Source organism: Bos mutus, chromosome 2 (assembly GCF_027580195.1).
Source record: "Bos mutus isolate GX-2022 chromosome 2, NWIPB_WYAK_1.1, whole genome shotgun sequence".
Lineage (NCBI taxonomy): Eukaryota > Metazoa > Chordata > Mammalia > Artiodactyla > Bovidae > Bos > Bos mutus.
In genome coordinates, this window is record NC_091618.1 from 9,312,665 (window position 1) to 9,340,397 (window position 27,733).

Consider the following 27,733-nt stretch of genomic DNA (forward strand, 5'->3'; position numbering starts at 1 on the left):
ACAGGAAGGTTGGATGATTATTCTGGGAGTCTGGAGCAAGGCAACCTGGGCTTGATTCTCAGCACTGTTACTTTCTAGTTGCAATACCTTTTGCATGTTAGTTTCCCCATGTGTTAAATGGGCATGATAATAATAGTATCTGCTTCCTGGGAGTGCTGAGAATATTGTATAAGATAATCCATGCAGGGTACCCAGCAGTACTCAGTTAAATGCTAGTAATCACTGATGATGTTCAGGATCACAGAAAGACACATGGCTGCTTGAGCCATCTCTAGAGGAAGCCCTCTGCTCCTCCAGGGGATGGAGGGTGGGGAACCTTCTCTCTGTGCAATCCATGGCTCAGGTCCCCGCTGAGGATGGGGGAACTGTGGCCAGAAGGTTAAGTCACTGGCCCAGTGTCACCCTTGGGGGCCATGCCAGGAAGTGGGGAAAGGGAGTCAAAGATGGAGAAGGTCAAGTTAAAGGAAGGAGTGTGGAAAATGGGGTCCTGAGAACAGGTACTGCCCCTACATGCCTCCTCCAGGGGCCCAGACATTAGGAAGCTGTTTCCTAAGCATCTGGGCCCCATGCTGGATGTCCTACATCTGATACCTTATTACTCACAACAGTCCTAAGAGGCATGATTGTCCCCATTTTCCGGATGGGGAAGCTGAGGTTCAGAAGTGAGGAGAGATATGCCCAGGGTCACACAGTGAATCCCTGGCAGAGAAGGGAGGAGAGAACTGCAGTTGCCTAACCTGTAAGTCAGGGTTCTCAGGGCCGGCCCAGCCCCTCCCAAGAGCTTCTGCTCCCCTCCCCTCCCCTCCCCAACCCTAGGATTCTCTCCTACCTTGAGGCTGACTTTGCTGGTGCTGCCCTGGCCCTGGGCCAGGTCAGGGCAGCTCTGGCCACCCCAGGGCCTGGGAAGGAAGCACAGGGGAGGGAGTGAAGTAGGCTCCTCATCTCCTGCCCCATACTGGACCTGATGGCCCTCGTCTCTAAGGGCCCCCACAGGCAAGATGAGCACCTGAAGTCTTGGGGGGCAGGGGAGGTCTATGCACAGCCTCCTCTCTGCCCCCTCCCCCACTTGTCCACGCCAGCCCCAGAGAAAGAGAGGCAGGGCTGGGCCTGGAACAAAATGGGGACTAGGCCTATATCAGGACCAGAATACAGAAAAAGGACAGCACCCTAATAATTCAAAAGCTTGCCATTTGCTGAGGCCCACCCTATGCCAGGTTTAGCACCAGGCATTACACCTCCATAGTCCCCTTTAAGCCTCACAAGAATCCTAAAGTGTAGATGGCAGTGTCCTCAGTTTTCAGATAAGGAAACTGAGGTCCAGATGGTAAAGTCACACAGCTGGTGGAATTAAGACTCTAGGATGGTCTCACTCCAAAGCGTGGCTGGATATCACCCCTCTAACAGGGGCAAGAAGAGGAAGGGCCTTGGCTGCCAGCTCCGTGCACTCTGCCCCCTACTCCAGGCAATCAGCAGGGGCCAGGGTCCTGTCCCTCCGTGCCAGAGTCCCATTCCCACGGCCAGTGAGAACCAAGTCCAAGTACACACATGGGAAGTATCATCAGGCTGGCCCCAGGAGCATGCGTAGTTCCTACCCGGCCCTCCCTGTCCCTGACTCACCTGCAACCCTGCCTCCTCTCAGGTGGAGAAAGAAAGGGAGGAACAGTGCCATCTGGGCCTACAGGGCAGGTTCCTGCCAGACGGGGTAAAGGAAGGGGGTGTGTCTCCCAGGCCGGGCGCTGGCAGGGTGTGGGCACCCCCGGGCACCCAAGCTTTCAGGTTTAGGGTGGCTCGACCCTCCCCTCCCTGCTCTCTTCCGTGTGAGAGAGCAGCACAAACCCCTCCCCTCACCCTGGGCTCAACCATGCCTCCACTCCTCCCAGGGCAGGCCGGAGACAGCTATGTCATAAGATCAGAACTGCACAGACACTTGGTGCCTGTGATCACTCCTGACATTCTTTGCAGACATTGGGCCTGTGAGCTCCTGGGATCCTCTACTCTATCCCGCTCTCGGCCACTCAGCCTGGCAATCCATACAGCCTTTTCCCTGCCTCTTAGACATCAGCTACCAGTGAACTGGCTAAGAGAGGTGTAGCAATTTGTTCAAGGTCACGTGGCCAGTGGCCTCTCAGGTTAGGACAGAACTCTGGCCCCCTTGCTTGAGTTCTGAAATCTCTCAAGGCAACAGAGAAGCCCAGGGCTTCAGGCTGTGGGCCCCAGGCTGTGGGCCCCGGAGTCAGACTGCAAGAAGTCTGTGTCCCAGCCCCACCAGTTCCAAGCTGTGTGACTGGAGAGGTGACTTCACATCTCTGAACCTCCATTTCCGTATCTGACTCACACAAAATACCTGCCTGGTACAGCTGCTGGGAGGATTAAATGAGATAATCCAGGAAAAGCATCAAGCAAGTGGCAAATAAGTTTATTGTTAATACAATCTAGGATGATGGGGGAAAGCCTCTTCATGTCATGAAAGGGCAAATGCAGTGCAGTCTAAGCCAACTCAGGAGCTTGTCATACTCATGACAGAGTGACATGAAGATAGGAGCTAAACTGGCCTGTGATGAGAGAATCAAAGTCCACAGGGGCAGGAGGTGCCACCGTATTTGCCTTTCAATTATCTTCAGAGAGGAAATCAGGAGTTCCCTGGCCACCCGCCAGACTTAGGAAACTGCGAAATTGTTGTAAAGGTTTTAAAAAGTACAGGGACTTTATAAAGTCCACATACCCCAAATCGTAGTACACCCGTTGGTATATTTTAATGCTCCCAGTCACTCAGACAGGCTTACTTGAACATCCACTGCACACTCCAAGACACACATCCACACCCTCGGGCCCAGGGGCGCCCTGTGTGCCCCTGCTCCAAACCCCTCACCTATCCCGGGATCTGGCCTCCTCCGGGGTCCGCTTCCCCTTGCGCTCCCTCCGGACCCCCAGCCCGGCCAGGCGGCGAGCCAGGCGGGCCCCTAGGCCCCCGCGCCGCTCGGCCATGGCGAAGGCAAGGTCCCGGGCACTGACTGCTCCAGGGCCGCGGGGGCCACCCGGATCCCGCTCATTTGCAGAGATACGCCTCCTCCGGCCCGCCTCCCTTGAGTAAACAGCGCCCGGCCCGAAGTCCGTGTGGGCGGGGGAGTGGGACCGATCCACATACTGCCCAAGACCCAGGGCTAGGGGGTGCGCTCTGCAGGGGTGCTCTCCACCCCGGCCTTCCCCTCTCCCCCAGACCTTCCTTCCCCGCACCCCTGCCCCGCTCCCGGGGACGCCGCTGCTGGCCCTGGGCGCGATACGTCTTTAGACCTCCGGAAGCGCCAGGGGACCCACTGGTCAAGGTGCTGGAAGATGTCAAGCTGGGCCTGCACAAGGTGGGCGGGAAAACAGGACTGGGAGGGTAGACCGAGCCCAGGGTCTTTCCCGCGCGCCCCCCCGCGGAGGAGGGGCTAGAATGCAAGGGCGGAGCCAGGGGCGGGAATAGGCGTGGTCTTGGGGGTTGCCTAGCTGAGTGGTTGGCTTGCTGGGCGGGGCCAAACGCTTGATCGAGTGGGTTGGGAACCTAGACCGTGATTATTGGTGGGTACCGACGCCAACCCTGCCCTCACCCTGCTGATGAGAGTGCCCAATGAGAGTACGCTGTCTCTCTGGGTCCTGGAGACCCTAGCGCACAGCGAAAATCTCGTCCAGTACCCTGGTGGGGAAGCCAATCTGAAATCCACAGGTATGCCCCCTGCTGGAAGTTGGCCGGCTATTAATATTATGACCGTAGACTGCCAGGCTCCTCTGTCCATGGAGTTTTCCAGGCAAGAATACTGGAGTGATTTGCCATTCCCTTCTCCAGGGGATCTTCGAACCTGGGTTTCCCACATTGCAGGCAGATTCTTTACCATCTGAGGCACCAGGGAAGCCCAATAATAATTATTTAATAATTAAAAAACTGGCTTAGAACTTAATATTCAAAAAACTAATATCATGGCATCCATGATCTTCATGGCATGATTTCGTGGCAAACAGAAGGGGGAAAAAATGGAAGCAGTGACAGATTTTCTTTTCTTGGGCTCCAAAATCACTGTTGGGCTTCCCAGATGGCACTAGCGGTAAAGCACCCACCTGTCAATGCAGGAGAAATAAGATCCTTGGGTTGGGAAGATCCCCTGGAGGAGGAAATGGGGACCCATTCCAGTATTCTTGCCTGGAGAATCCCATGGACAGAGGAGCCTGGCGGGCTACAGTCCATAAGGTCACAAAGAGTCGGACACGACTGAAGAGACTTAGCACGCACGCAAAATCGCTGCTGATGGTGACTGCAGTCATGAAATTAAAAGATGCTAGCTCCTTGGAAGGAAAGCTATGACAAACCTAGAAAGTGTATTAAAAAGCAGACACATTACTTTGCCAATAAAGGTCTGTATAATCAAAGCTATGGTTTTTCCAGTAGTCATGTAGGATGTGAGAGTTAGACCATAAAGCAGGCTGAGCACCAAAGAATTGACGCTTTTGAATTATAATGCTGGAGAAGACTCTTGAGAGTCCCTTGGACTGGAAAATCAAGTCAGTCAATCCTATAGGAAATTAACCCTGAATATTCACTGGAAGGACTGATGCTGAAGCTGAAACTCCAATACTTTGATCACATGATGTAAAGAGCTGACTCATTGGGGGAAAAACCCCTAATGCTGGGAAAGACAGAGGGCAAGAGGAGAAGGGGATGACAAAGGATGAGATGGTTAGATAGCTTCACTGACTTAATGGACATGAACTTGAGCAAACTCCAGGAGATAGTGAAGGATAGAGAAGCTTGGTGTGCTGCAGGCCATGGGGTTGCAAAGTCAGACATGACTTAGCGACTGAACAACAACAAATTATTACTTAATAATAGCTACTGTTGTGATTATAACCTGGACTTCCTATACCCCCAAAGGGCAGTACCCTTTCCCATCTAATGCTACTTGCTCTCTCTGGGAGAGGGCACACTTTGCACACTTAAGGGGGTCCTCTGGGACTCCAGGGAGAAAGACCATCAGGAGGGCCCTAGTTCCCAGGCTCTCTCTGCCAGTTCTTCCCTACCTGTAGTCCTTGTAGGGCCTCTACCCCTTCCCCAAGCTTGGTACCCCCTTCGCTCTTTGTCCTCTGGGATAACTGGTCCTTGACAGACAGGGGGACATCTTGCTTCTGGGTCATGAGTGGACCCTGACATCCCTGTGTTCCTGCCTGTCCCACAGGAGGCTCAGATCCTGGCATGTACAGAGGGAGATGACCATGTCCCAGCTGACCATGGCAGGGAGTACCAGCTGAGGGGGCACAGTGGCCTCTAGGAACTGGGAGACAAGGAGGTTGCAGGAAGCAGCAGACAGATATCTGGGCCGGTGCTGGTTCAGAAAAGAGTGCCCTGTGCCTGGCACCACAGCACCACAGTCTGCACCCTGCAGAGACCTGGAAGGCTGGACTGTCCATCAGCTAGCTGAGATAGAGGGCCTGGTCCCAGATAGGTCCCAAACAGAGGGTGGAACTCAAATCCAGCCAGAGGTAGATGGCTGCAGGCACCCCCAACACACACACACACACGGTGGGCAGCATAGTCTCTTCCTGGCTGTGTCCCATGACCTGCCAGGTGGAGTGGGACGTGAAGTCTGGCAAATACACTCTGACCTCCCCCTGCACTACTGAAGCTCAGGAGGCCTCAATTCATCGTAGAGAAAATCCTTTCATTGCTCTGCCCTTGTCCCCTCCCTAGGGCAGTCCTGGCACCATGGCTCAGGCCCTTACTTGCCCTGGGATGCTGAGGACACCTTGACCTTGTCCATGTCCCGGTCCATCTGCCTCTCTGATGGCGCTGCCAGAATATCTAGGGCCCCCTGGTGCCAGCGGGCAAGGTAGGTGAGAGATGCCAGGGGCAGGTGGGTGTGAGCCAGACCGCAGGGCCGTGGGGCATGCAGACGAAGGTGCAGCTTCAGGTGAACGAGCTGGGTGAAGCGACTTGGGCAGACACTGCACTGGAAAGGCCGGGCCCCCGAGTGCAGGCGCAGGTGGGTCTTCAGGTTGCTGGAGCTGCTGAAGCGCTTGTGACACATCTGATGGGAATGGGCACTGGTATCAGCTCTGCCTGCCTGGGTCACCCAGGATCTCTGCTCCCCACTCCCCATCTTGAAAACAACCTCCCAACACCACCACCTCCCTGTGATGCAGGCCTGGAAGCTTTCCCCCATGATTCCTCCCTGGGACCACAGTATCTGGCACATTGGAGCCAGGCAGACTGGGTTAGTATCCTGGTTCTTCTACTCCCTGCATGACCTTGTACAGGAGACCTCCCCTTTCTGAGCCTTGCACTCTTGATGGCTGACATGAGACTATTAATACGTAATCTTGTAGCCATGGAGGACTGAATGACATAATCACATAGAACCCTTAAGCGTGGGGCTGCAGCTTCTGTGCACGCAGTTAACATTTACTGGGAGCTGCCGCGTGCCAGGAGTCGGTCTTATGTGGTCTTCAGGACTGGAAAATCGGGACTAAGCACTACTTCTGTATTAACAGGGAACATGCAGAGGCTTAGAGGAGTGAGGCCAGTAGCCAAAGCTCACACAGCAAATTGGAGGCAGAGCTAAGATTTGAACCCAGGTAGCCTAGACTGTCACCATCATGCTGCTTTCGTTTCTGCCTCTGTAAAACAGGGAAAGAGTTCTGGCCCTTCCAATCTCCCTGGAGACATGGTGAAGCTCGAAGAGGGAGGGAGCTAACACTGAGCTGATGTTATCAGTAGTGTTTATAGACTGCACACACGCTAGCATTAACTCCTCCGACTATGCTGGAAAGTCACCAATGGGTGTCTGCTCCCCAGGACCTCCAGCTTCATTCTTCTCCACCCCCAGACATACATCACCAGGCCCAGGGAGTGTCCTCCAATAGCACACCCTGGCCCTTCCCTTTCCCCCCCACCTCCTCCCCGCAACCTTTGCCTCCTGCCCTAGCTCCATCTTGTCAGGACAGTGAAGGAATGGAGGCCACAGGTGCCATCCCCCAGGGGCCTAGAACTCCTCCCCAGCCTGCAGGAGGACAGGGGAGGGGGTGGAGGGTCTCACCGGGCACTCGTGGGGCCGCTCCCCAGTATGCACCAGGTGGTGCTTCTGCAGGTGGGCGAGCTGGGTGAAGCTCTTCTGGCACAGGGCACACTGGAATGGGCGCTCCCCACTGTGCACACGCAGATGGACCTGAGCCAGGTGTGGGAGAAATGCTGTCAACCGCTCAGAGCCCCCCCGTCAGGGCCAGGGATCCTCTTCAAATCTCTACCCGCATCCCCGCAGGACCCCCTTTCGGCATCAAGGCCTTTCAATCCCCCTGCCTCCGTATCACCTCCCTGAAGGCCAATCTACCATCCCCCAGGCTCCCCTCGAGCTCTCTGCTGCCCTGCTGGAGGGAAGATGGAGATGGCCGTGGTCAGCAGGCCAGGTAAGGGGTACCCCACGTGTACCCCCTAGATATATATCTTGTGCAGTGCTTCTCAAAGTGTGGTCCACAGACCAGCAGCATCAGCATCACCTGGGACGGTGTTAGAAAGGCAGACTCTCAGGCCCCACCCGCAGACCAGCTGAACTGAAATCTCTGGGGCTGGGGCTTAGGGCGGGCCGAGGGCTGGGGCCAGCTCTCCAAGTGGTTTGAGGCTCATTAACGTTTAAGAACTCATGCCCTAGAGGATGCAGAAGGTCTGTTCTCCAACAACCAGTAAATTTTCCTCTATTTCAGCAGGTGTCAACTTGCCCCTAACGTCAGAGCTTGGCTGATACAGAGATATGTCCATGGTTGCCCCCTGCTGGACGATGCCTATAATGACGCCTACAGCACACTGCTGTTGTGTTGGATCCCAGTTGAAAAAGGCTGGTTGTCAGGTCTAGATTCACTAAAATTCACCTGTTCCCGGACCTGACCTTTAAATAAATAAACAAGAGGAGGATTACCAGGGAATCAGAGAGGATGACTCTTCAAGAAAGGGCTTTGCCCTAGATATTGAGAGACTCAGATGGAGACCTGGCTGCACCCTTATATCAAGGTAACCTTGGGAACGTCTTTCCTCGGATTCTCTATTTTTAGCTGAAATGAGATGATCTCATGGACAGTCTTTGGTGTGGAGAGGACTCCACTCTACAGATACGAAACTGCAGGGCCAAATGAAGCAGCCAAGGTCACAGACCCTAGAGGCTGCACTGGAGTTCCCTCTGCCCCAGGTCCTTGATTCTTGAAGCAGGATGGGAAAGGGTCATCGAAGGATGCCCAGTGGGAACCTTGGGGGCCCGGAGGCAGATACCTTGAGGTTGGAGAGCTGCCCGAAGCTCTTACTGCACACGTTGCACTCGTACAGGATTTTGCCATTCTCTTTCTTCAGCGGGTAAGGCAGTGCTGCAGAGCCAGCCTGGGAGCCCAGTGGGGCCCGCTTTCCTGCAGCCGCCCTGCCAGCCCGCTCTGGCCCCATGGAGTAGGTCCTGGCAGCGGCAGGGCCCGGATTCTGGCTCTGGGAGGGTTGGGTTTGGCCGGAGTCTTGACAGGCCCCTGGGTAGGAGTGCAGGGTCTCCCCCGAGGTGCTGGGGTGCTCGGACTCATTGACATTAATCAGCAAGCTGGGCACAGCCTTGGTGGCATAGGGGGTGTCTTGGGGCAGCTTGAAGCGGGGGGCACACGGCACTGAAGGTAGGCTCCCATATGTGACCAGGTAAGGAGCGGGCAGGAAAAATGGGTAGGCAGGATAGAATGGGCAGAAGTGGGAGGAGAGTTCTTTGGAGTTGGGTGGGGTTGGGGGGCAGGAGCAGAAAGCCAAGGGACTCTTCTTATTTTGCCAAGAATTTGGGGAAGAGCTGTTGGGAGGAGAGAAGGATGGGCAGGGGGCCCCCTCGCCAGCTCTTTCTGTCTGGCTTCCCATCTTGTCCCTGCTCAGAGGACACTTGGCTGGGAGTTTCTCGTCACTGAAGAAGCCGGCAGGCAGCCTTGGTGGCAGGTGCCCTGAGCAGAAAAAGGAAGATGGTGAGGGCCACCCAGCCTGGAGTCAAGGTCAGCTCTGCACCTAACCTTCCCGGCTCCGAGCTGGGAGAGGACTCTAGCCTGCATGGCAGCTCCTTTCTCTGGGCTTTCCTGGTCTGCCATCACCCTTGCCGATAAAAAGGCTGGCATTTGTGCAGTGTGTAACCATTTCAGGGAGCAAAAAGGATTCAAGAAGCCTGTTAGACATGTAGGTAGAGAAGTCGGAAGCCAGTTGGATGAATTGGTTTAGAGATTAAAGGAGTGGCCTGAGCTGGAGACAGAAATTTGGGTGCCACGGGCCCAAATGAGATCACATAAAGGATGGCCCTAGATCTGCTGTATCCAAAATGGTAGCCATCGTACACCTTTAAGTACCCCCCCAAAAAAATCAGCTCCTCACTTCTACTAGCCACATTTAAAAGGCTCAGGTGTCAGATAGCACAAGTGTAGAACCTTTCTAGTATCGCAGGAAGTTTCAACAAACTGCTAAAGAGAACAGAAGAGGAGAGGGGAAGAATAGGAGAGGAGAGAAGGAGGAGAAGGGATGAGGCGAGGGACAAGAAGGTAGCCCTGGACTGAATTCTGGAGCGTGGGAAGACTCAGGAAGGGAAGTCAAGGAGAGATCACAAGGGAGAGTGAGGTGCAACAGCCAGTGAGGTAGGAGTTCAACGAGGAGTGATGTCAAGTAAAATACTAAATGTGTGTCGATATTCAAAAGTAGCTTGTCTGCTTGGATCCTCACTGATTCACTTAACCAACTTTACTGGGCTGCTTTACTCCATGCTGGACACAGCAGCATGGTCCCTGCCCTCCAGTTTGAGTTGCGTAAGGAAACGGTGTACTGTAAGCAATAATCACAGAGGTGTAGTGAGATGGTCCTTTTGTGAAAGCAGAAACTGGCTTCTGTGGTGTACTCGAGGTCATAGAGCTAGAAGGGGCAGAACCAAGACTCCACCCCCCGACTCCCTGCCTCCCAAGCAAGCTTCCTGCCTTATAACACAGGCCCCTCTAGCTCAAGTGTTCTAGGCAGAGCACCCACCCGCAACGCCCGGGACTTTGGCTACACCTCCACCAGATCCCACACCCATGCCTGAGAAAAAACCACTGCCCAGATGTCACCATCTGAGCGTTCCACACGTGCCCAGGCCAGAGGTCCGGATCAAAATGTGGAAGTAGCATAAACTTGAGGCTCCATCCTCAGCAGTGACATTGGGCTGCTCCGTCTCTCCTCCTCAAACCTAACAATACCTGCCCCCACGTCCCACCTCCACCGGGTGTGCCCCGTGCCCCCGGGCTTACGTGCGCTCAAAGCATCCTCTCTGAGACCCCGCGGGGCTGTTGCCAGGGTTGCCGACTGCAGGGCACACAGGTATAGGTCCAGGCCCTGGGGGCAGGCCAGCAGGGCAGACTTGGCCGGTGCCAGTGGCCATGGGCACAGCCAGCTGGCCCAGGACTGGCCATGAGAATCCAGTGTGTCTGGATGTGGCTTGAAGGCTGGGAAGACCTGGGAGGCAGAGGGAAGGGGCTTGGAGGGTAGGGACTGGGAGTCCCCTGAGATGGCCCCACCCCTAGATTCATTTTCAAAGGGGAAGGAGAAGCTAAGACCCGCCCCCGACACGCACACATACTCAACTCTGCCATGTCCATCAGTCAGAGGGCTTCCCCTTCCCTCATCCACATTTCCTTTCCAAGGGGCTTACACGTCCACCCCCAGGACTGCCCTCCCCCTGCCCCAGAACCCCCCACCCTGCCCTGTTCTTCCCTCCTACCCATCCTTTCTCACCACCCTCATCCCACTCTGTCTCAGACTATCTACCGTGTTCTCAATGGATCCGAGGTGAACTTAAGAGAAAAACCCCTCATGGAAGACTGTGCACCCCACAGGAGGGTCCTGAGCCTCCTCCAAGGCCCAGGCCCCTGTGACACTCAGCTCTGCATGTCCCAGTCTGGCCCTGGGGCATGGGAGAGGGTCTCTGGCACCTCCAAGGGCGCTTTCCTGTGAGGTGCTAGGGTAGAGGTGCTCAGGACCAGGAGAATCCAGGTCCCTTCAGATTTCCACACCAGCGCCCCCCAACCCAGTTCTTCCTAACCTCCCCTCCTTCCAGAAGCATCCTGGGCTCGGAGATAGGACCGGGACCTCACATTACCTGGCCATCTTGGCAGAGTTGGGAGTCCAGGTTGGGGGACAGAGAATCCCCTGTGCTCCCTGGGGGCTTGGTCTTGTGGCAACAACCCAGCTCTGGAGCGGGCTCCCCCTTCATGCCCCTGCCACCTCCTGGGAAGATAGGTCAGTCACAGGTGAGCAGTGAAGGTCCTCCAAACAGGAGCCTGACTTCCAGGGCCGGCTCTCCCAGGAAATCACTGTGTGACCTTGAGCCAGTCACTGCCTCTCCTGGCCTCAGTTTATCTATCTGCAAAATGGGAGGGTTGGACTGGCTGACATGAAAGGACCCTCTCGGCGCTGACATTTAGAAGCCAACCACGCCCTCAAGCAGGGGCAAAAAGAGGAGTGAATGGAGACTTGCCAGTCAGAGGCAGAGGGTAGAACTGGCCTGACCCCCACCCCGGGGAAGACAGGAGCGAGAGAAGTCCTCATGGAGATACTTCAAGTGAGCTTAAGATCTGAGGAAATATTCCAGATGTCCTCGGGGCCACAGGGAATTGAGAGGCTGCTCTCTTCCATGCTGGGAGGGGCTCATGTCTCCACGACTCTATCAACCACAGGCTCCCCACCTACATCCTAGCTCACCTACCAGTTTTGGGGGGCAGCTGAGGAAGCCCCAGTGTCCTGCCACTCAGACTGCCCAGGCTCAGCTTCCTCATCTGGGCTGGTCTGAGCAAGTGGGCGCAGGGTCCCCCGGTCCTGACTAGCCTGACAGGAAGCTGCTCGGTGACAGCTGTCTGCTCAGTTAGCACCTCCCTTCTCTGCCAATCACTTCACTGAGGGTCGCACAGCCCCAAGGCTCCCCTCCTTCTCCTCCCTTCCCCCTCTTCCCTCCGTAACCCTGGTGCCCCTCAGAGCCTGGCACCCTTGCATGGCTGTCTCATTCCTCTGAAACCCGGTTTCTTCTCCCTCTCCCCTGACTCCTCCCCACCCCGCCCCAGGTCTCCAAACACCCCAGGAGGAGGCGCGGTCCATGCGGGGCTCTTCACCTGCCTCTGCAGAAGTCCTCTCTGGCTGGGGAAGGAAGCCGCTGGGCAGGCGGGCAGCCAGCCTCTGCCTGTGTCTAAGGCCCCCGTGGGTGTGAGAGGTGACAGGAAAGCGCTACATTTGAAGTTGCCACAAATAGGAAGAGGGGGGCTGGCAGGCAGGCAGGGGGCCCTCTGGGACCTGAGACACGGGCGAGCCGCCCACCAGCCTTTACCTACCTGAGACCATGCTGCAGGAGTTTGGGGCCACAGGAAACTGGGGCTACCGGAATTTCAGTGTGGGGGATGATGGAGTGTGGGGGATGATGGCTCTTCCATCCCCCACCCCCCATGATGATGGGGGCAGATAGAAGAGCCTTAGCTGTGGCTCTCAGGGAACCCCAAGGGCTCAGCAGGAGGGGGACAGAACAGGGCTCAAAGGCTGGAGCTGGGGTCCTTTGGGGAAGGGGACCCAGCTGAGACAGGGACGGGCGGTTGGCAGGGAAGACAGCAATGGCAGTGGCAGGGACAGGAACAGGCAGAGACAAAAGCAGGCAGCGTAGGAGGAAACAGAGAGCAGCAGGGGGGTGAGCAGGAATCTGATCTTGCACAGCAAAGGCCCTGGAGGTAGCAAGTACATCTTCCTCCTCCTTATCCCGCCTCTGATTTCTCTGTCCTGGGAACATTTTCTCCAATTTAGATAGAATGCTGAGGCCCCCACTGGGTGAGAGATAAGTCAGAGACATGGCACAATGCCTATGAAGCATGACTAGATATCGAAAAGGGAGACCCCTTAGGCCAGAAACAGCTTTTCCAGCTGAGCAACTTCATCACTGCCGAGAGCTGAAAAGGATTCGTCTCCCCCGCCCTCACACAAATTCTGCCCCTGGTTGGTGTATCCACAGTGCCTGGCCCAGTGCAGCAGCCCAAGCCTCAGGCGCCATCTGGCCATGCCACCAGCTGTCATGGAAGGCACAGGGACGCCTCGAACTCTCCATGTGAGCAAGGGGACCTATTATTCTGCCAGCTTGGCCCCTGGCCGGTACTCATTTGCACTATGGCCCCCACCACTTCCTGTCACCATCGTTTACCTGCATAACTGACCCCTACATGTCTGCATCTCAAGGACAGGGACCACTCTCTACTTATTCTCATTTCCCATGTAGACATTTCCCAGGTGTTTTGGATGCCCAGCATCTGGAACTTTCTCTCACTAGAGGCTGGAAGGAGGCAGAAGGCACATTCTACTATAAAAGCCGAAAGGCAACAGGCTGAATTTCGACCTCCCCACCCAAACACATGCTGCAGGCACGTGCCATGGACCAGACTGACCACATGGACCCATCCAGACTGTGATCAGAAGCCAGTGGTCTGGAGGTGGCAGGTTGACGGAGCCCACTCTGTGGATGGTGCTATGTCAGCTTCCAAGAGAGCAGATTTTCAAAGAAAGGGGTTCAGGCAGGTCACACAGTCCTCTCTGGGCTGTCCAGCCTCTCTTGATCCAGCCTGTTCTCCAAGCCCGGCTCTGTAGCCTTCCCAGAACTTCTCTGCGCTCCTCCAGCATCTTTTAAGGGAATTTCTTCTCTGCCTCTATTGTTGTTGTTTCTTTGCTGAACTGTGGAAACCTGGGCCCTCGGCAGTGAAAGCACAGAGTCCTAACCACTGGACCACCAAGGGACTTCCTCCTCTCCTTAAATCCTCCAGAAATGGTTTCTGTAGTGTACAACCATGAATTCTGCACTCTACGTGCCCAGAATAGATGAAGCGTCAGGCTCAGGTTGGACTATCTCGAGGATTAGAGTAACGAGCTGCCTTTACAGACAGCTTACTGTACGCCTGGCACTGTGCTTGTCGTTGTCGCTAAGTTGTGCCTGACTCTCTGCGACCCCATGGGCTGCAACATACCAGGCTTCCCTGCCCTTCACCGTCTCCCAGAGTTGGCTCAAACTCATGTTCAATGAGTCAGTGACGTTATCTAACCATCTCATCCTCTGCTGCCCCCTTCTCTTCTGGCCCTCAATCTTTCCCATCATCAGGGTTTTTTCCAGTGAGTTGGCTTTTTGCATCAGGTGGCCAAAGTATTGGCACTTATTGTGAAGCTAGGGGCTTCATAAATGTTCTTATTTCATCTTTTATTATCCCCATGATGAAGGAACAGAAGCTCAGAGAGAGTAAGCAACTCACTCAGAGACACACAGCAAATAGCTAAGTGCTATCTGGTGCCAACCCTCAGATTCCACTGTCTCTTGGCAGAGTCAACCCACCCCCACTGCTTCATTTCTGTCCCTCATGCTCTTTTCAAATGTGCCATTCCCAGGGCCCAGATCATCCCCCATCCTCTCCTCCCTCTACCCCCATCCTGGTTGCCCTCTCGGCATCCTTCAGATTAGCTGAAAGGAGCCCTTCCCATGGTGCTCCTTGCCCTCTTGGTTGACCAGAACTCTACCCCCGCCAAAAGCTACAGCCCTCCCAGCCTCCCAGGTCATAGCCTGCCTCCCCTCCAGCTGTGCTGCAATCAAGGGGAGCAAGAAGTTCACTGAGCGCCCACGGGAGTGCCCCCCATCTCCCAGGAGGATTCACATACACCTTTGTCTTCCATCTGCCAACTCCACTCCCTCCTCCTGGCATCACACTCTGCTCCCAACTCACAGAGAAGTCTGTACAACCTCTTGGTTAGGAACCAAAATGGCTGTGGAGACTTTCAGGTCTCCCACCCCTGAAAGGACTGGCTAGGAGTGTCCTGGGAGGAGGACACAGTCCTTCAAGTTTCCATTGGAAATGGCCTCTACCTGCCAGGTCCTTTGCCTCATCAGCCTCCAGGTCCACTATGGTGTCACTGGCTTAACTGTGAGGTCACCGTGTCCCACATCCCCCGGGGCGGGGGTAGCACAGGGGTAGGATCTTGGCCTCCTAACTGGGGAAAAAAACCACACCAGTGCCTGGACCCAGAGGACAGACCCAGGCCAAACAAGTCCTTTAAGACCAGATAGGGCTTGGGAAGTGATTGTGGAGGGAAGGTAGGGTTAAGGGGCCTTCAGGGATGAGCAGAAGACACGAGGGGGCCTCAGAAAAGAATAAGCATCTGGACCAGAAGAGCTGGAGGGGTGGACGTGGATCCTCAAACCCCTGGTCCACTGTGCACTTACTTTCTTCATCTTTCTGTGAATTACAAGATAATACAGATGAATGGTCAGTGATTCAAGCAGCAGGGAATATAAAGAAAAAAATGGAAGCTCCCTCCTTCCCAGTTTCCTGGAGGTCAGTGTGATTTGTTTGATGTTAATCTTTCCAGACATCTATCCATGAATCTACAAACAATAAATGAACTCCTAAATTTTGTTTTTATACATGAATATTAATAGATGATATGATAACACTATTCTGTAACTTTTTCTATTGACAGTCTACTGTGGCCATCATTTCATGCCAGAACATGCACACCATCTGCCTCCTGTCTTTTCCTGACTGTATAGTATTCTACTGCAGAGAAGTGCATGTGTGCCCTCTGGTGGACATAATATGTAGCATTTCTTTGTTGCTGCTAAGTCACTTCAGTCGTGTCCGACTCTGTGTGACCCCATAGACTGCAGCCCACCAGGCTCCCCTGTCCCTGGGATTCTCCAGGCAAGAACAGTGGAGTGGGTTGCCATTTCCTTCTCCAATGCATGAAAGTGAAAAGTGAAAGTGAAGTCGCTCAGTTGTGTCCGACTCTTAGTGACCCCATGGACTGCAGCCTACCAGGCTCCTCCGTCCATGGGATTTTCCAGGCAGGAGTACTGGAGTCGGGTGGTGGGCTCCATTTTTTCCCTGTGCCACACAAGACTGGACAGTATTTCCATACAGAGGTAATATGCACAATGTTTTAGAATATTAACTGTCAGGCACAGAAAGATAGTTATTATATGATTATCACTTAAATGTGCAATTGAAAAATAATCCAAATGAACTTATTTACAAAACAAAAACAGACTCACAGACATAGAAGACAAACTTATGGTAAGAAAAGGGGGAAGAGGAGGGGGAGGGCTATATTAGGAGTGTAGGATTAAAAGATACACATCCCTATGTATAAAATAGATGAACACATCCCTAGTTATATATGTATAAAATATATAGTAAAAGAATTTACTATATAGTAGACAGGATGAGATGGCTGGATGGCATCACTGACTCAATGGATGTTGAGACTCAGTGAACTCCGGGAGTTGGTGATGGACAGGTAGGCCTGGCGTGCTGCGATTCATGGGCTCGCAAAGAGTCAGACACAACTGAGCGACTGATCTGATCTGAGAGGGAACTGTATTCAATATCTTGTATTAACCTATAACAGAAAAGAATTGGAGAAATATACATGTATGTATTTATCATTTTATTTATTTCTGGCTGTGCTGGGTCTTCATTGCTGTGGGGGCTTTTCTCTAGTTGAGGTGAGCGGGGACTACTTTGTAGTTGCAATATGAGGGTTTCTCATTGCAGTGGCCCCTCTTTTTGCAGAGCATGGGCTCTAGGGTGCGTGGGGCGTCCACAGTTGCAGCACGTGGGCTCAGTAGCTGCAGCTGCCAGGCTTTCGAGCACAGGCTTGATAGTTGTGGCACATGGGCTTAGCTGATCTGAGGCAAGCGGGCTCTTCCCAGATCAGGGATCTAACCCGCGTCGTCTGCACAGGTAGGCAGATTCTTCACCACTGAGCCACCAGGGAAGCACCGCGTAGATATTTTTTAAAGAATGTTACCTCTGCTGGATTTCATCCCAGCTCTGTGACCTTATGGCAAGTCACTTAACCTCTCTGCCTCTTTCTCCATCTGTCAAGTGCGGATAATAAGAGCGTTTGCCTCCTAGGGTTCTTTCAGTGATTCCTCAAGATAATTCATGTAAAGCCCTGAGGACAGTGCCTGGCCCCATGCAAGCGCTTGACAAATGTGGATTACTGTTAATATTGTACGTCAATCTTTGCCTCGTTAGGCAAGTATCTGCAAGTCAGTTTCCTAAAAGCTGATGATGAATGTTCCTGGCTCCCTTTGGAAGACCAGAATTTAGGCAGCACACTTGGAGAGATGAATTACATTCAGTTTTATTGCTTTGTTCATTAACCCCTGGTTGGAGACCGCTGCTCTCCTCCAAAGCAGTCTTGCCCCCACACCAGTCCGCACAGCACAGCAATAATAGCTTCTGGCATTCAAGCCCTCACCATGTGCCAGGAACCCTGCAAAGCACTTCGACACGCTTGGTCTAAGTCCATCAACACGATGACCCTGGATGCTATTATATTCTGTTTTATAGACAAGAAAATTGAAACTCAGAGAAAGAAAGTGACTGGCCCAAGACTGCATGACCCAACATGGAGCTGCAATGTCCCAGAGGGGAAGGAGAGCTGAGGGAAGAATTGCTAGAGGGGCGCCTGTGAAGAGATAAAAGGGCTACAGATGTAGCACAGTAGGGTCTGGATTCCCTTCAGTGGCCAAAGGCTCTTCAGAAAAATGGATGGATGGAGGCCCAAGTCAAGTACTAGGGAAATGAGCTGTAGAGTTAGCAGCTGGCACCCTGCAAGTGCCCTGAGAATCTGCCATTCATTCACTTACCTATTCATGCACATATTTGTTGACAACAACTGTGTGTCAGGCATTGAACCAGTTGCTGGGAATATATCCCATAGGAACATGACCCAGAGCTTAGAATTTACAGTCCGCTTACCAGAAGGCTTGCGGGATGTTGCTGAAATAATGAGTTGTATGCAACTCTCAAGACTGATCGTCAGGACTTCTCTGGTGGTCCAGTGGTTAAGAATCTGCCTTCCAATGCAGGGGACGCAGGTTCAATCCCTCATCCAGGAACTAAGATCCCACATGCCTTGGGGAAACTAAGCCCCACCCTGAGCCTGCCTGTCCTGGAGCTTGAGGGCCACAGCTGGAGAGAAGCCCTCACGCTGCAACGGAAGATCTCACATGCTACAACTAAGACCCTTACACAGCCAAATAAATAATCTTTTTTTAAAAAGGTTTATTATCATTAAGAGGTTTGGGACTGGTCATAGCAAACATCCTCTTCCAACAACACAAGAGACAACTCTACACATGGACATTACCAGATGGTCAATACCGAAATCAGATTGATTATACTCTTTGCAGCCAAAGACGGAGAAGCTCTATACAGTCAGCAAAAATAAGACCCAGATAACCATGATGGTGTGATCACTCACCTATAGCCAGAAAACCTGGAGTGGGAAATCAAGTGGGCCAAAGCTAGTGGAGGTGATGGAATTCCAGTTGAGCCATTTCAAATCCTAAAACATGATGCTGTGAAAGTGCTGCACTCATTATGCCAGCAAATTTGGAAAACTCAGAAGTGGCCACAGGACTGGAAAAGGTCAGTTTTCATTCCAATCCCAGAGAAAGGCAATGCCAAAGAATGTTGAAAGTACCTCACAATTGCACTCATTTCACATGCTAGCAAAGTCATGCTCAAAATTCTCCAAGCTAGGTTCAATAGTACATGAGCCGAGAACTCCCAGATGTACAAGTTGGATTTAGAAAAGGCAGAGGACCAAGAGATCAAATTGCCAACATCTGTTGGATCATAGAAAAAGCAAGAGAATTCCAGAAAAACATCTACTTATGCTTTATTGACTATGCTAAAGCCTTTGACTCAATGGACATGAGTTTGAGCAGGCTCTGGGAGTTGGTGGTGGACAGGGAAGTCTGGCGTGCTGCAGTCCATGGGGTCACAAAGAGTCAGACATTACTGAGCGACTGAACTGAACTGAACTGAAAGCCTTTGACTTTGTGGATCATGACAAACTGTGGAAAATTCTTCAAGAGATGGGAATACCAGACTACCTTACCTGCCTCCTGAGAAATCTGTATGCAGGTCAAGAAGCAACAATTATAACTGGACATGGAACAATGCACTGGTTCCAAATTGGGAAAGGAGTATGTCAAGGCTGTATATTGTCACCCTGCTTATTTAACTTATATGCAGAGTACCTCATGCTAAATGCTGGGCTGGATGAAGCACAAGCTGGAATCAAGATTGCCAGGAGAAATACCAATAACCTCAGATATGCAGATGACACCACCCTTATGGCAGAAAGCAAAGAGGAACTAAAGAGTCTCTTGATGAGAGTGAACGAGGAGAGTGAAAAAGCTGACTTAAAACTCAACATTCAAAAAACGAAGGTCATGGCATCTGGTTCCATCACTTCATGGCAAAACAATGAAAACAGTGACAGATTTTATTTTCTTGGACTCCAAAATCACTGCCGGTGGTGACTGCAGCCATGAAATTAAAAGACCCTTGCTCCTTGGAAGAAAAGCTATGACCAACGTAGACAGCATATGAAAAACAGAGACATTACTTTGCTGACAAAGGTCTACCTAGTCAAAGTTATGGTTTTTCCAGTAGTCATGTACAGATGTGAGAGTTGAACCATAAAGAAGGCTGAGCACCAAAGAAATGATGCTTTCGAACTGTGGTGTTGGAGAAGACTCTTCAGAGTCCTTTGGAAAGCAAGGAGATCAAACCAGTCAACTCTAAATGAAATCAATCCTGAATATTCACTGGAAGGACTGATGCTGAAGCTGAAGCTCCAATACTTTGGCCACCTAATGTGGAGAGTCGACTCATTGGAAAAGACCCTGATGCAGGGAAAGATTGAAGGTAGGAAGAGAAGGGGATGATAGAGGATGTGATGGTTGGATGGCATCACCCACCAATGGATATGAGTTTGAGCAAGCTCCAGGAGACAGTGAAGGACAGGGAAGCCTGGCGTGCTGCAGTCCATGGGGTTGCAAAATGTCAGACACGACTGAGCAACTGAACAACAATCATTAAGAGGTTTGGGAAGCAACATAGAGCCAGGAGTGTTGGGCTGGCTCATGCAGTAAAAAGAGAAACACAGCAGAACCACAAGCAGAAGCCTCACTTCCTCTTTGAAAACCTCAAAAACTTCTCCAATCCATAACCACCGCCACCTCCAGCCTTGAGGACAGTCAGCTGAGCTCCTGGCTGGCTCAGTGCCTGGGTTCTGGAGCTCTGCTGTATGGATAATTTTGAGGGGCACCAGGTCAGGAGTCCAGGTCAAGATATGGGGGAGTCTGGGGCCATCATTGCTTCAGAAGGTTAAGCAACTCTGTGACTTCAACAGGGTTGAGGGTGGGGAGCTCAACCCAGTCCACAGGCGTGCTCACCTCCCCCTGCTCTGCGGTTGACACCTGCCTCCTCCTGCCTGACACCCACTTATCTCATCTCCCTGGACAGCCCAGTTGTCAGTCAGATGCAACAAGTTGGGCTTTGGCTTCACACCCGAGGGCGGGGAGATTCTGAGATAGGGCACATCAGCTCTCACATTTGCAGAAGGGGCTCGAGACCCTTGCATGTACCCCTGCACCCACCTGTGACCTTCCCCCCCTTCTGCGGACAAAACAGTAGCTGTTGTTGTTCAATCACTAAGTCATGTCCAACTGTTTGCAACCCCATGGACTGTAGCTCACCATGCTTCTCCGTTTCCACTATCTCCTGGAGTTTGCTCAAACTCATGTCTGTTGAGTCAGTGATACTATGCAACCATCTTTTCCTCCGCTGCCCCCTTCTCCTCATGCCTTCAATCTTTCCCAGCATCAGGGTCTTTTCCAACGAATCAGCTCTTTGCATCAGGTGGCCAAAGTATTGGAGCTTCAGCATCAGTCCTTCCAATGAATATTCAGGGTGGACTTCCTTTAAAATTGACTGGTTTGATCTCCTTGCAGTACAGGGGACTCTCGAGAGTTCTCTCCAATTCGAAAGCATCACTTCTTCAGTGCTCAGCTTGTTTTATGGTTCAACTCTCACAACTGTACATGACCACTGGAAAAACCATTGCTTTGACCATATGCATCTTTATTGGCAGAATAATGTCTATGCTTTTTCATACGGTGTCTAGGTTTGCCATAGCTTTTCTTCTAAGGAGCAAGTGTCTTAATTTCATGGCTGCAGTCATTGTCCGCAGTGACTTTGGAGCTCAAGAAAATAAAGTCTGTCACTGTTTCCATTGTTTACCCCTCTATTTGCCATGAAGTGATGGGACTGGATACCGTGATCATAGTTTTTTGAATGTTTTAAGCCAGTTTTTGCACTCTCACTAAGAGGCTCTGTAGATATATCTTCAAATGACATCTTAGGTTCATCCTACTTATCCCCTCATCTCGCCATTCCAAGAGGACAGGAGACAGAAAGAGGTCACACAGCCGGGATTCAAATCCAGTAGTGATAATATACTCTTAACCATCTTATGCTTACCATATACACAGATATCCTATCCAGCCTTGTGTCAGAGAAAAACTGATGTTCCCCTATGTGCCCACCATTAGAAGAATTGTACATACATTCAACAGAATACTGTGCAGCCAGCAAAAAGCAAAGGTTAAATCTATTGAGTACCTTCTGTATGCTAAACCTCTCTATAATCATCTCATTTAAGGACTTCCCTGGTGGTCTGATATCTCAGTTGGTAAAGAATCTGCCTGCAATGCAAGAGACCTTGGTTCGATTCCTGAGTCGGAAGATCCGCTGGAGAAGGGATAGGCTACCCACTCCAGTATTCTTGGACTTCCCCTGTGGCTCAGCTGGTAAAGAATTGCCTGCAATGCGGGACACCTGGGTTCGATCCCTGGGTTGGGAAGATGCCCTGGAGAAGGGAAAGGCTACCCACTCCAGTATTCTGGCCTGGAGAATTCCATGGACTGTATAGTCCATGGGGTCACAAAGAATCAGACATGACTAGGAGATTTTCACTTTCACTGGTGGTCCAGTGGTTGGGAATCCACCTGCCAATGCAGGGTACATGCGTTTCATCCCTGATCCAGGAAGATCTCACATGTCAAGGGAGGGCAACTAAGCCTGTGCCCCACAACTACTGAGCTTGGGTGCCCTAGGACCTGTTCTCTGCAACAAGAGAAGCCACCACAACGAGAAAGTCCTTGAGTAGCAATGAAGACCCAGATCAGTGAAAAAAAAAAATTTTTTTTAAATCATCTCATTTTAATCTTCCTCAAAATGTCCCAAGCTAAGAATTATTCATGTCCCCACTTGATAAATAAACAAAGATCCAGCAAGGTACACCAGGTAGCATCCACTCAAATGCCTACAGTGGCCATACGCTTAACAAAAAGTGGTCCAAGGAGAGTAGGATACAAGTGGTACCTGACACTCAGCCTTGGTGTCAGGATTAACAAGGAAAGGTGGGGACTGAGGCAAACAAGTGAGCCTGGGCCATTCATCATGACTCAGCATAATTACAGGCCACTGCTGCCAAAGGTTCTAACTCCTCTAGAGAATCCGAAAATCAGGATTCTTCTGTGAAATCTCTAGATTTTTTTTTTTTAAGTTGGTTCAATCGTCTTAAAATAATGTGCTTGCCAATCAGGACAGATCTGTGTGCCAGATTCAGCCGCCTCTGCCCAGGGTCCCAGAGCCCTAGCTCTTTCCTGTGGATATGACCCACATTCCTTCAAACAGTCAAAGAACACCAGTTCTTGACAAAATCCACTAGAAAATATAAGAGAACAACTCCCAACTCATTCTATGAAGCCAGTATTACTCTGATACCAAAACCAAAGACCTTACAAGATAACTATAGACAAATATCTCTTATGGATATATATGCAAAAACCCACAACATAATATAAGCAAATATAATCCAACACCACCAAAGAAAGATTATACACCAGGACCAAGTAAAAATTATACCAGAAGTGGTTTGACATCCAAAAATTAATCAATGGAATACACTATGTCAGTAGAATAAAAGACAAAAACCACACGATCATCTCAATAGATGCAGGAAACACACTTGACAAAATCCAACGCTCTTTCATGATAAAAACACTCGCTCAACTAGGAATAGGGAACTTCCTCATCCCTACAAAGAATGTCTACATAAAGCAAGTGGCCAGGACTTCCCTCGTGGTCCAGTGGCTAAGACTCTGTGCTCCCAAAGCAGAGGGACCAGGTTCTATTCCTGGTCAGGGGACTAAGTAGGTCCCACAAGCTGCGACAAAGATCCTGCGTGCCACAACTAAGACCTGACACAGCCAAATAAGAAAATAAAAAGAATCTGAATTTAAAAAAGGCAAGTGGCCAACATCGCATATAATAATGAAAGCCTTCTTGCTTTTCCTCTCAGATCAGGAATAATACAACAGGTAAGTTAAACTTTATAAAACTGAAAACTTTCGTGCTTCCAAGAATTCCATCAAGAAATGAAAAGGCTAGGATGGCTATAATTTAAAAAAAAGGAAAATAAGTGCTGAGAAAGATGTAGAAAAATCAGAACACTCATCCATTGTTGGTAAGGCTACAAAATGGTTCAACTGTTGTGGAAAATGGATTGGTGATTCCTCAAAAAGTGAAAGAATTACCATATGACCCAGGAATCCCACTCCTAGACATTTACCAAAAGAACTGAATACAAACAAGTATTCAGTTATTCAAACAAGTACATCTGTGGATATGACACATATTCAGGTGTTCAAACAAGTTCATCTACAATACTTGTATGTTCTTAGTAGCACTGTTCACGATAGCCAAAAGGTAGAGAGTCTAAATGTCCGTCAATAGGTGAATGGATAAACAAATTCCCTGGTGGCTCAGATGGTAAAGAATCTACCTGCAACGCAGGAGACCTGGTTTAGATCCCTGGGTTGGGAATATCCCTGGAGAAGGAAATGGCAACCCACTCCAGTATTCTTGCCTGGAGAATCTATGGACAGAGAACCTGGTGGGCTACAGTCCATGGGGTCGCAGAGTTGGACAGGACTGAGCAACTAACACTTTCAGTTTCATGCAATAGAATAGAATACAATGTGCAGGAACCTCCAAAACACTATGCTAAGTGAAAGAAATCAAATGCAGAAAGTCAGTCCACCTTCCAATGCAGTAGATGTGGGTTCTGTCCCTCGTTGGGTAACTAAGATCCCACATACTGTGGGGCTACTAAACCCACACGCTGCAGCTACAGACAGACTGCACGCCACGATGAAGACCCAGTGCAGTCCAAAAAAAGAGCCCACATATTATATGATTCCATTTATACAATCTTTGGAATAGATAAATCCATAGAGATGGCAGATTGGACATTGTCAGGGGTTGAGGGGAAGAGAGAATGAAGAGAAATTGCTTAATGGGTAAGGGATTTTACTTGGGAGTTATGGAAGCGTTTTGGAATTAAATACAGGTGGCGGTGGTACAATGTTCTGAATGTCCAGGGCCATGCTTCGTCGCCCAGTTATGTCCGACTCTGCAACCTCATGGACTGTAGCCCACCAGGCTCTAGCAGTGAATTGTTCATTTTAAAATGGTTAATTTTATGTTATGTGACTTTCACCCCAATAAATTATTTTTTAAAAGAAGAACATGAAAAGTGTAGAGTATTAATATCTTGCAATCTAGTTCATTAGCCATCTTTTCTATATTGCAGTCATATTTCAGTAAACTAAGTTTTCTTATAAAAAAAAAAAAGTGAAGACTTCCCTGTGGTACAGTGGATAAGAATCCACCAGCAAATGCAGGGGATAGATATTGCTGATCCGGGGATCAGCACATTCCGTGGAGACACGGAGCCCGTGGCCACTACTAAAGCCCTAAAGCCTGTGCTCCACAATAAGAGAAGCCACCAAAATGAGAAACCCACGCACCTCAATGGAGAGTAGCCCCGCTCACCCCAAGTAGAGAAAGCTGGCCTGCAGCAATGAAGACCCAGCAACCAAATATAAAGAAATAATTTTTTAAAAATGAGCAGTCCTGATACTGTTATCCAGTTGATATAGGATGTTTAAAAAACAAAAACGTGAAAAGACAACTCACAGAAAGGTAAAAAAAAATTTTTCAAATCATTTATATGGTAAGGAACTTGAATCCAGAAATATAAACAACCCTTCAGATCAGATCAGTCGCTCAGTCGTGTCCGACTCTTTGCGACCCCATGAATCGCAGCACGCCAGGCCTCCCTGTCCATCACCAACTCCCGGAGTTCACTGAGACTCACATCCATCGAGTCAGTGATGCCATCCACCATCTCATCCTCTGTCGTCCCCTTCTCCTCCTGCCCCCAATCCCTCCCAACATCAGAGTCTTTTCCAGTGAGTCAACTCTTCACATGAGGTGGCCAAAGTACTGGAGTTTCAGCTTTAGCATCATTCCTTCCAAAGAACACCCAGGGCTGATCTCCTTCAGAATGGACTGGTTGGATCTCCTTGCAGTCCAAGGGACTCTCAAGAGTCTTCTCCAACACCACACTTGAAAAGCATCAATTCTTTGGCATTCAGCCTTCTTCACAGTCCAACTCTCACATCCATACATGACCACAGGAAAAACCATAGCCTTGACTAGATGGACCTTTGTTGGCAAAGTAATGTCTCTGCTTTTGAATATGCTATCTAGGTTGGTCATAACTTTCCTTCCAAGGAGTAAGCGTCTTTTAATTTCATGGCTGCAGTCACCATTTGCAGTGATTTTGGAGCCCAGAAAAATAAAGTCTGACACTGTTTCCACTGTTTCCCCATCTATTTCCCATGAAGTGATGGGACCGGATGCCATGATCTTCGTTTTCTGAATGTTACAAGTCAATAATAAGAGCAAATAATTTGTAGCAACATGGGTGGGCCTAAAGAGTATCACATTGAGTGAAGTAAGTCAAGAAGGAGAAGTATCATGACATCCCTCATATGTGGAATCTAAAAAGAAGTGATACAAATGAACTTACTCACAAAACAGAAAGAGACTCACAGACTTAGGAAACAAACTTATGATTGCCAGGGGGAAAGGATAGGGACTTTGGGAAGGTCATGTACACACTGCTATATTTTAAATGGAGAACCAACAAAGACCTATTGTCTAGCATATGGAACTCTGCTCAGTGTCACCTGCCAGCCTGGATGGGTGAGGGTTTGGGGGAAAATGGGTACATGTATGTGTGTGGCTGAATCCCTTTGCCGTTCACCTGAAACTGCCACAACATTGCTAATTAGCTCTACCCCAATACAAAATAAAAAGCTTAATGTTTGGGGAAAAATAGACAAAGGAAAACACTAATAAAAGGTAAATAATCCAATCAAAAAATGGGCAAATGATAGGAACAGACACTTCTTCAAAGAAGGTATATAAATGGACAATAACCATATAAAAAATCCTCAACAACAGAAAACTCAACATTATAAGTCATTAGAGAAATGTAAATCAAAACCGTGATACTACTTCACACCCATTAGAATAGTTATAATTTTTTAAAAATATGATAAAAAGACGTGTTGATGATAATACAGAGAAATAGGAACACTTAACATTGCTGGTGGGAATGCAAAATGGTACAGCCACTGTGGAAAATAATTTGGTGGTTCTTCAAAAATGTAAACAGTTACAGCATGACTCAAATTTCTAATATGGATATATACATTGGAAAGATTTGAAAACATGTTCATACAGAAACTTGTATATGAATGTTCATAACAGCTTTAGTTACAATAAATAAAAAGTGGAAACAATCCACAAATCCACTGTACTTCAATTAAAAAAAAAAAGGAAACCAAATGTCCATCAATTGAATGAATAAACAAAATGTGGTTTATTCCTCCAATGAGATATTCTTCACCTATAAAAATGAATGAAGTATTAATGCATGACAAGGTGAACAATAAAAACATTATATTAAATGAAAGAAACCAGTCACAAAGATGGCATATTGTATGATCCTATTTATATGAAATATCCAGAATAGGCAAATATATGGAAATGAAAGTTGATTAGTGGTTGCTTAGAGCTGGAGATTGGGAGTGGGAAATGGGGAGTGTCTGCTTTTAGTGTGACGAAGATATTTTAGAATAGATAATGGTTTAAAAAAAAAAAGATCATGGTGGTTACACAACTCTGTGAATATACTAAAAACCATTGAAGTGTCCAGTTTAAATGGATGAATTATGCAGTATGTGTATTATAACTTAAAGCTCTTTAAAAGAGAGAGAACTGAGGAGTTCCCTGGTGGTGCAGTGCATATGATTTCGCCTGCTAATGCAGGGGACATGGGTTCCATTCCTGGTCTGGGAAGATTCCACGTGCTATGGAGCACCTAAGCCTGTGTGCCCCAGCTACTGAGTCCTTGCTCTAGAGCCTGCAAACTGGAAAAGGAGAAGCCCCCGCAATGAGGGGTCCATGCACCACAACGAACAGTAGTCCCCGCTTACCACAACTAGAGAAAGCCTGTGCAAAGCAACCAAGACACAGCACAGCCAAAAATAAATACATACATATAAAAGATTTTCAAAAGAGAAAGATGAGAATATTCTTGCCTCCTGGCACTGGAACGCCTTCCTGGAGTTTCCCATGAATGCCTTCTTCTGGAATAGGAGCTCCATGAAATGAGGGCTCTAGTGAAGTATCCATTAAAACCTATGTCAGGCACACACACACACACACACACTACCCCCTTCAAGTTAATGGTATGTGAACAGGAGCAGGCCCTGAGCAGAGTAATTCCATGCACAAGCTCTGCATTGGCAGGAAGGGTTATGGAAATGGTGGCTTGGTACTCAACATCCCTTGCTTCCTCCTAGCATGCCTTCTGGCACTGTGAGAAAAACTACATTTCCCA

At 49.8% G+C, this 27,733-nt stretch overlaps 1 protein-coding gene across 2 annotated transcripts; it reads right to left on the bottom strand.

Moving 5' to 3' along the window:
* Positions 1-2,411: 2,411 nt before the first annotated feature.
* On the bottom strand, positions 2,412-12,220 carry ZNF683 (zinc finger protein 683). Of its 2 annotated transcripts, none has more exons than XM_005895934.2 (6): positions 12,145-12,220; positions 11,139-11,266; positions 10,291-10,495; positions 8,285-8,973; positions 7,065-7,193; positions 2,412-6,056 (listed from the first exon to the last, which is right to left on the bottom strand). In XM_005895934.2, the coding sequence occupies exons 2-6, from the start codon at positions 11,250-11,252 to the stop codon at positions 5,748-5,750; spliced, it is 1,446 nt and encodes a 481-aa protein (XP_005895996.2). In that variant the 5' UTR covers positions 11,253-11,266; positions 12,145-12,220; the 3' UTR covers positions 2,412-5,747. The 2 variants fall into 2 exon arrangements, with proteins under 2 accessions (XP_005895996.2, XP_070239346.1); XM_070383245.1 differs by lacking the exon at positions 12,145-12,220 and adding an exon at positions 11,745-11,935.
* Positions 12,221-27,733: the final 15,513 nt, after the last annotated feature.

Excerpts from the sequence above, each read along its gene's own strand:
- ZNF683 (XM_070383245.1), bottom strand. The coding sequence starts at position 11,814 with ATGAGGAAGCTGAGCCTGGGCAGTCTGAGTGGCAGGACACTGGGGCTT. Across the intron at positions 8,974-10,290 it reads AGAGGATGCTTTGAGCGCAC|GGCACCTGCCACCAAGGCTG; the intron begins GTAAGCCCGGGG and ends TTTTCTGCTCAG. Across the intron at positions 6,057-7,064 it reads AGCGGCCCCACGAGTGCCCG|ATGTGTCACAAGCGCTTCAG; the intron begins GTGAGACCCTCC and ends CATTCCCATCAG.